Raw genomic sequence first — 8933 nt, 5'->3', positions numbered from 1 at the left:
CCTCCCTCTCTGATCTCAGCCTGAAAGGAGTCTCGGAGAGATAAGAAAGATGGGATTCGGTAGCGCTGCTCTGGTCCGTCCTGCTTCTCCCGGGGCAGGGAGGCAATTGCCTTCCACGTAGGATTTCCGTTCCGGGTTCACAAGAAGCGGTCACAAGCCGGGGCACATTCTCCGCCACCTCCACCGTCTCCCCACCCCCAAACAAACACAGAAGCCAAAATTGGCTGTCCCAAGAACAATGCGGTGGGGAACTTTTGCGGTGCGTGAGCGCAAGGCAGGCGGCTGTGGGCGGGCGTGGATACCTCCACCCACGCCGCGGGGTTGGAGACGCCCAGCGTAGGAAGAGGGCAGAAGTGAGCTCGCGTCTACGCGGGTATCCAAAATGAAAAAGCTGCAAACTGTGCAGAAGTCCGGGGTTGAGGTGCAGAAAACAGAGCAGGGGTGTCGCTTGGGTTCTCAAACACCTCGCATGGATGAGTTTTCCTCGAGAGATTATTTCAGATCCTGGAAATAGGGCTGCGCTGGGCGCTGGCCGCGGCATTGGGGATATGGGTGCACGCCCGGCCCTGCAAAAAGGGTCCCCCTGGTCGCGCAGAGGAGCGCAGCAGGCTCCGTGCCCCGGGGGAGCCGGCGGAGGATTGTTTCATTTCAAAGTGAAAATCTGCAGGCTTTGGGAAACGATATTCAAAAAAGTATATAATCTCCATATGCCGCTCAATGGAGGATCCTCATAATTTACAGCGGCAGATAAGGCTAGAGGGTGTAATAAAAAATCTGAAGCCCTCCCCTCCCCCTCGCCGCCTCCCCGGAATTGCACCTTGGGCAGCGGAGCAGAATCCGGAATGTGAACTTCTCCCGACATATGTTTCCCGCAGATAAGTAAACAATCTGGACGTGAAATGGAAATGGTAATTAATGCAGTAATGCTGTTACACCTCGAGTGTGCAAATCCCATTGACTCGCCGCGTCACGGGGGGTGCCGGGCGAACGGGGACTAGAGGCGTGTGCCTCGGCCACCGGCTCCCTCCCTCTCCTCTCTCCTCCCTCGGTCCCCGGGCCGGGCGCCGGGAGAGCCCGCGGGGGTTTGGCCCGGCGGCAGGAAGTAGGGAGCCGCTAAACGGCTCTCGGGACTCAAGGCTCTCCGCCCTCTGCCAGCTAGGGGGATGCGCCGTGCCACCTCTCCCGCGGCACCCAGCGCGCGCCTCATACCCACCTCCCTTCCTTCTCACCGCCTCTCTAGCGCCCGCAGAACCTCGGGACTCCGAGGTGCGGCCGGGCCCTGAAGCACCCCGGAGAGGCAGGGAGCGACAGGCGGTGCCTGGAGGCCGAAGGAGGACCTGCGCCCTAGTGCGGTGTATCGTCCCGCACGCATCCGTCGGGTCTAGTGTTGCGTCTGCTCCCAGCTCCAAGGCCGAGTGGGGCCCGGCCGACACTCAAGAGTTTTCTAAAGTCCCTTCCGCGCCTGCCCCGAAGGCAGGGATCCCGAATGAGTTGCTTCTTTTCCCAACCCAAGAGTGAAAAAGTTTGGAAACGGCCACTGACTGCCAGAGTAGCGCAGCTCCTTCACTTTGCAGCAAAGAGGAAACCCGTGGACTCCTTTCGGTCTCTATCCGGCCAAGGCACCCGCTCCCTTCCCCAACTCGGAGCAAACTCTTCGGGCATTTGGGGGGTCGGAGAGGATACCCAGAGCAGAGATTCGAGCGAAGAGGAGGGAGAACCTAGGGAGGTTGCCCCAGAACGTCCGGGGCCCGGGGCCCTTCCCGCTTCCCGAGAGCACAGGTCCCACACCCGGGCCCCGGGGACAGACCAGGAGTCCACGGGAGATGAATCCCCTGGACGCAGGGCCGGGGGCTGGACGAGGAGGGGCTGCCGAAAGCACCCTCTTTTCTACTTCAGTCCCCTCCCAGTGCCAGGGCGGACGCTATCAAGCTTCGGGCTCCAAGCGCGCACAGAGCTTGGGTTAGGACGGCGGCGACCACTAGTCTCTGGTTCGGTGTGGAGGGCCTAGGATTTCTAGCGGCCCACACCCGCCCCCAACTTTATTATTTCTTAATTACTCTGTAGCGGCCCTGCGCCAGCGCTTCTGGTTCCAGCACAAGGCTCATCCCAGTAGCTCCAAGAAAGAAACCAGCCCAAGTAGCACTCCGGCACCTGGGTCTGCGAGGTCTCCGAGGCCAGGGCCGGGCCAGAGGCTAGGAGCGCGCGCCCCTCGGCCGAGGCGGGGAGCACCCGCCCCGGCATCTCCTGAACCCCAATCTAATGGGCCCCTTCTGCCTCTGTCTGTGTTCCTCTCTAACACTCATACACAGGTACAATGCGCTCAGTGAATAAAGATGCGTTCTCAACACGAATCTCGTGAGTTACATGATATTCAAATTCAAATGACTTGAAATTCATTGTCCGCTTGAACAATGGTGACAAGGCCTGAGCTGGGGAAGAGCCGAAAAAAATGAGTCGAGTCCTCAAGGGCAGTCCTTGGCGCCACGGCTAGCCAAGTGTTCCCGGCCCTGGCAGTCTCAGATCTCTCCAGAGAAGCTGCCCGCGCTGGAGAGGTTTCCCTAGATGGTGTGATGCAATGAAAGTCCTCTAGGCCCCACCCTGTCTGAAATATCACCCCGTTTTAGATGACTGGAGAGATTCCTGGAGGTTATCTAGATCCTGTTTTAAAATGCAAATGTTAAGGCAGGGGGTGCTCAGAAGTCAGCCACTCACACTTCAGTCTGATTTACTCTAAGTAGCTGGTCTTTCCCAACAATGAAGTTAGCAGTTCTAAGGAAATTGATATTTAAATGAGAAAACTAGGAAACTGGAAGGGAATCAAAGGTGTTTGGAGTCGGATCCAAAACTGGGGAAGCGCAAGGAAGGCTGCAGAGGCTCTGCAGGAGAGGCCAGGAGCGGAAGGGGCCAACGATCCCGCATCTCCCAGAAGAATGTGGCCAGTGTGCCCTTCAGCCAAACGGCTGCCAAGGTTTAAGAAAGAAAACCTAAAATCCAAACTGCCCCTGCCGTGCCAGCGCCACTCGCTGCCACCCCGAGCAGCCTGTTGGCCAAGTCTCCTTGGTCCTAGGAAACACCCAGTAGAGGAAAGGCGGGGGCGAGCGCGGCTTGCATTTGGGTCAATTTTTTTTTTTTTTTTTTTTTGGTTGTTGTTCCCTGGAAGCAATCGCACCCGCCGGCGAGAGGTCGGGGCCTGCCCTGGAGCCCCTGCTCGAGGGAGGCCCAGGTTGAGGGCAGGAGATGTCCCGGACTCCCGGGCCGAGGGACGCGCGCCAAGCGCAGAGAGATCCACGGAGTCGCCTCCTGCAGGGTCTCGGGCGCCCCGCACGCCGAGGGAGCTCGCTTTCTCCCGACCACGCAGTCTGGCCAAAGGAACTCTTGGTTGCTCTTTGCTGCGCGTCGCGCGTCGGGGAGAAGCATCTCTCCTCGACTCCGGGCGGGCGGGGCGCTGTTCTCCCTACAGGTTTGCTTTAATGATTTTCTTGAAAGAAAGAGACAGTTGTGAGCAAACAGGTTTGACAGGGACTGCTCCCCACCGCCCCCCCCAACCCCAGGGGATTTCTTTTTGTCTGCGCCTGACTTCAAAGTCGTAATCGGCCCCTGTCAGCGGCGTGACGGGGAGGATTTGGGCTGTTTGTTGGGGCGAGTCCCGGCTGCGCACCTCGGCGGAGGCTCTGCGGCCCGCGGGGCGCGGGAGGCAGGGCTCAGGCAGGTCCCTGCGGGGGCCGAAGCTGGGGCCAGGCCTAAGGAGCGCAGACAGCTGCACAAGCCCGACTGCCAGGGACGGAGAAGAGGTGTGATTGGCAGAAGCTGCCCGAGCTAGGTCTGCGGCTTTAAGTCCGGGACCTGCGCTGGGCCCTCTTTTCCTTGCTGGCTGGAAAGAAGTCTCAGTGACCCCGCCGCGGCGCCCCGGCGCCTCCCAGCCACGGCGCACCCCAGTTTCCTGGAGCTCCGTTCCGAGTCCCCAGGGCCGGGCTCAATCTGGAACCCTGGTTTCAGTTTTCCAACTGCCTCCGCCCGAACGCTTCCATACTCGGACCCACTCGGTGCCCCTTCCCAGCCTAACCCCGCCTGGAAGTCGGCTGGGCGCCCGGGTGGGGCCGTGCGCGGGGTTCCTCCTCGGTCTGGGGCCCTCTGTGTACCCAGGGCGCTGGTGCATCGGGCTCTGCGGGGAGACACCCAGACCCCTGTAAGCTTCGTCTTAGGAAATGTTAAGGGACACTGAGCTATGAGGGAGATCAGAGCGGTTGACAGGACTGTCAGCTGGGGTTATATCAGACAGCGAAACCGCGAAGCCTCCACCCTGGGCCTCCTGGGCTTCCTAGGGGGCGGGAGGAGGGGCTTTCCCTAAGCGCTCGGAGCCCCCAGACAGGAAGACCACCAGAGGCAAGTCACTTCCTAATTGTTTCGATTTGTAAGAGGGTTTTGTGATGCTAAGTAAGCGTTGCGCAGCCCTCCCGGCCTCCCCCCACGAGTCCCCCAGCCTGCCTTTGTTTACCTTCGCCTGATCGCTCATTTATTTATCTATCTATTATTTATAGGCGTCCTCTCCTATTCAGCGCCCGTGTATGTTAATTGTGTTATACCATTTAATTCTAACATCGGTCTCCAAAGAGCTCTTAATGAGAAAAGCATATACAACACGGATCACTTTGCTATTCAGCTCAGCCAGATGGACAACTGCTAACTTTTATTTTTTTTAATAATGAAAATCCCCCTTTGACAAAGGGGCTCAGATGAATAGGCTCCAAATAACACCTCAAACACTTCTAATTGTTTTTGAGGACAATATGCTAATCCGTGGTTTTCGGCTTTGGTGTCTGTTGACCACGTTTCTGCGCACTTGCGGCCACCGACTCCTTTGGAAATGGCAGAGGCGAGCGCACAAATCCCTCAACAGCAGCAGAAAGCAGACGAGCCGCTCGGCTGCCGCCACCCCCGCCCAGCACCGTATCAAAGCCAGTGAGAAAGGCACCCGACCTACGGAAAAACACGCGTGAGCACGGCTGTGGCGGTGAGAGTGGCGCGGGGCGGGGGGAGACAAGCAATGGGGGGCACCCTTCGATTTTGAGAACAAGTTCCAAAGAGTTGTTCCGAAAGCAATCAAAAGGTCCTTTCTCCCCATGAAAGCCAGAGCAATCTCCAAGCCAACATTCAACCACCAGGGATAAGAAAAAGGCTCTTTTCCTTGTTGGATAAACACAAAGGGCTCCGAGTTATTTAATTTTTATAATGTTTTAAGAAACTCCTTGTAGGAGCCGTGTCACCATCGCCTTCATTTTCCCTTTGCACCTGCAGGGTCTTTTAGTAAAAAGTCTCCCACCATCCGGAGCGGGGACCTACAGCATTTCTTAGACTTTTATTTTTTAACTTAGAAACCAGTATCAAGCCCCCAATCCCCAGCAGACCCAGCAACAGCGTTTTCAAACACCTTGTTAAAAAAATATATCCATTCCACTGCTCTTCCCCCAGCATTGAACTTAAACACCCACCGCAGGACGAGGTGCTCTGCGGGCAACTGCTTCCCTGTAGACTCGGCGCTTCTTTCCGTTCCTTTGGAGTTTGGTTAAAAAAAAGAAAATGCACTCAGGTCTCAGAAGTCTGGGTCGGCCTTTGTCTTAGTTCAATCGCTTCTCGAAGTGGTCTGACCACTTTGTGAAAAACTCAAGGAAGCAGTGATGTCCCAGGAATGGATACCTTTGTCTGGCCTCTAAAGGCAAAAAGTGGAACCCGAGGGGGCAATCGGGACAAACCCTAGACTCTGGGGCCCTCTGCACCTGGCCCACAGGACACCAGGCTCGGCCCATGCAGGCCAGCCGCCAGCCGCCACTGCTGGAGTCACTCTATGTACACTCAGCCTCCCAGAGACCCCGGCCCCCGTGGACCTGGCCTCTCGACTTCAGATTTTATGCACATCAAAGGTTACTTTTTGCAATGACAGATTGTCTTTATTCAAAACGTCTTTGTTCAACAAATGAACAGAGTAAGGAGGTGAAATCCTTCTAGGTACATTTCCAAGACATTGTCAAAACATTTATGACCATTTAGGATGTTTTTATTCTTTTAATTTTTGTTCACTTTCTACTTCCTGACTTCATAACCTGACATTCTGTCTAAAAGTAAACTTAGGTCTCTAGGAGCACTGCTTTATACAAAGTAAATAACCATGTGGGTCCTTTTGTTTTACCTTTAAAGAAGCAAACACTATCATAGCATGATTTTAAATAGAAATGTTTCCCTTTCTGTGGTTTTAAACTTTTAAGCCTTTTCCCCCACACATGAAGAGCAAATGGCACCTAGTTGTGTCTGATGGCAAAACACAGAGACACAGCTAACTCTTTCTTCAGGGTGCAAAAGAAAAAAAATGCATATTCTAGATATAATACCAGGATCTGGGATTTCTGGAGTCCAAAGCCCATCAGAGGAAAGAGAAGGGGACATAAATAAAGCAAAACTGCCTACTTTTTTGTCCAAAGGGGGTACAGTCGGAGGTTTGTTTTGGGACAGTCGGGGTAGGGGCAGCTGTATAGCTGTCATAACCGTTCGCAAGTTTCTGGCACCTGTCTGCGCCTTGGGTCCGGGAGGATGCCCCTACCGTCCCCGTGGAAGAGAGAGAGGCAGAGTCTGGGGTAGGGTAGGGGCTGGCAGCAGGACTGACCCCTAGGCATCTGCAGGCCCCGGACAGGCGCAGCGGACGGGGTGCAGACCCCGATTCCAGGCCGCCCTCCAGGTCTGGTAGGCCGGGTTGGGGGTTACATGGCCGTGGCGTGGGCTGACGAATAAGGGTCTATGCCAGTCTTGGTCATGCCCGGGAAGAGGATGTAGGCGACGGGGGGCTGCAGGGTGGAGGCAGACCAGGCGGTACAGTTACAGGGCACCACGTAGCCCGGGTTGGTGGGGGACGGGTGCGTGTGCGTGTGCTGGCTGGGACAGCTGAGGCTGCCGAAAGCGCCGTTCTGGTAGCCCAGGGTGGACGCGTAGGGCAGCGCGCCGGTGGCCAAGGTGTGGGGCACTTCACCCATCTTCTGGATGGCGCTCGAGCTAAACTGCGCGGGGTCCAGCAGGGAGTAGGGCGCCGAGGCGGGCGGCAAGAAGGCCCGGGCTTTCTCGGGCGCGCTCAGGAGGCCGTCGGAGGCCCCCACGGGCAGGCCGGCCGCCTTGAGCGGGTCCGTGTCGCCCAGGTAGGGCAGGGGGAAGACATACCTGTCCTTCTTGAGCAGGTTCTTGGGCTTGCGCCGCGGCCGGTACTTGTAGTCAGGGTGCTCCTTCATGTGCTGGGCGCGTAGCCTCTTGGCCTCGTCAATGTACGGCCGCTTCTCTGCCTCGGACAGAAGCTTCCATTCGGCGCCTAGGCGTTTGCTGATCTCTGAGTTGTGCATCTTGGGGTTTTCCTGGGCCATCTTGCGCCGCTGGCCTCGGGACCATACCATGAAGGCGTTCATGGGTCGCTTGATGTGGTCTGAAGGTTTGGACATGGTCCGGGAGGCTAGGCGGTGGGGGTGGGCAGTGCGGGGGCTCTGCAGGCGAGCCTGGACGCGGTTGTCGGTCTGCCTGTCTGTCCGTCCTGAGCCGGGGCTCTGCGCTCCCCTCGCCTCCGCACCGCAGAGGGGAAGCCAGAGAGAAGCGCTCACCCCGCAAAGTTCAGCTGATCATGCCAGTCTCGGCACCTAGGCAGGCCCCGGGGGGCGAGCGGGGGCGGGAAGGGCGGGGGGAGGAGAGGGAGGCCGGCCGGGGGGCTGCCGGCACCAGAGGCTGGGGCCCAAGTACCGGAGTCTCTGGGATTGAGTGGCCAGGTAATTTGCTGGCGAGGGCAGGAAGCTCCTCCTTCTTCCCCTCTCCACCTTCGCCTTCTCTGGTTCTCTTCTCTCCAGTGTCTACGGCCGTGGCTCCCTCCCCCCGCGCCTGTGGCTTTCCCGGAGCTGCCTCGCCTAGCGCAGCACCAGGCTGAGAATGCGGGGAAGCTGGTGAACGAGAGCCAAAAGCGGCGAAGTTCAAAGGCGAGGTGGGCCAGGACGGCACGCACTCTGACATAAGCGCGGGGCGGCGACTCCCCAACCTGGGCGCCAATCAGCAGCAGAGAAGGCGAGGGGGCGCACCTGCCAACGCGCCCGCGTTGGAAAGAGGGAGCGCGACTGCTGGGGGCGGGGAGAGGGGTAAGGGAGAGACCGAGAGAACGGAGCGGCCGGCTCCGGGCCGGGGACTTGGGTTCCACCTTGTTTCTGGCACTGTCAACAAATAAAACTCTTCTTGCCCGTTTCCTTTCCCGGTTGTGCAAAGGAGAAGCGGGGCTTCGAATACAAAGACCCGGGGAGGGGGCAGCAGAGGGAGCAAGCCAAGAGAGCGTGTTGATAAATAGGACAGCCTCGCCACGAAATGCAAGGACAGCACTTCCCCCCCACCCTTGTCAAAGATCCTCGGAAGAGAAAAAGAATGTATCAAACTCAGGTTAAAAAGCGAAATAAACTTTTCGCGCCGTGCCCTCGGCGGTCCGTTGGCTGCGTTCTCACGGGACGCCGGTGCGGCTCCGCCTCCACCCTGCCCCGGGATGCTGCGCCTTGGGCGAAGCGCAGGGCCCCGGGCTAGCTCAGCCGCGCGTTCCAAGCCGATGCCCGAGGGCCTTGCGTCCGGAGGTGCAGAGTTTTCAAACCCTGGTTGGTGAGCCTTGAAGAGCACCGCGACCCGCTCTTCACTTTCGTAGAGGGGGCGGGGGATGGGATTTCCATCACGATTCCTATTTATGTTACTATTATTTAGTGTTTTTAAACCTCCAACTGTCCACATCTGTCCAAACCGGGAGGGCAATCTGAAGGCCGGCTAGCGCCCGGCGGGGCGTGTGGCTTTCCCCGCTGCCCCTTCAGCAGCGGCCCTAGAGCGGAGTCTCAGGCTGTATCCGCACCCAGGGTCGGTTTGTCCCCGGGCGTCTCTTCCCACCCAGC

At 57.9% G+C, this 8933-nt stretch overlaps 1 protein-coding gene across 1 annotated transcript; it reads right to left on the bottom strand.

The window, feature by feature from the left end:
* Nucleotides 1–6749: 6749 nt before the first annotated feature.
* SOX14 (SRY-box transcription factor 14) lies at nucleotides 6750–7472 on the bottom strand (the record flags this gene model as incomplete). The annotated part of the gene is made up of 1 exon (XM_082625107.1): nucleotides 6750–7472. The coding sequence occupies one exon, from the start codon at nucleotides 7470–7472 to the stop codon at nucleotides 6750–6752; it is 723 nt and encodes a 240-aa protein (XP_082481233.1).
* Nucleotides 7473–8933: the final 1461 nt, after the last annotated feature.

Source organism: Mesoplodon mirus (assembly GCF_964341445.2).
Source record: "Mesoplodon mirus genome assembly, chromosome: 6".
Classification (NCBI taxonomy): Eukaryota; Metazoa; Chordata; class Mammalia; order Artiodactyla; family Ziphiidae; genus Mesoplodon; species Mesoplodon mirus.
This window is presented reverse-complemented; position numbering and strand designations above follow the sequence as displayed.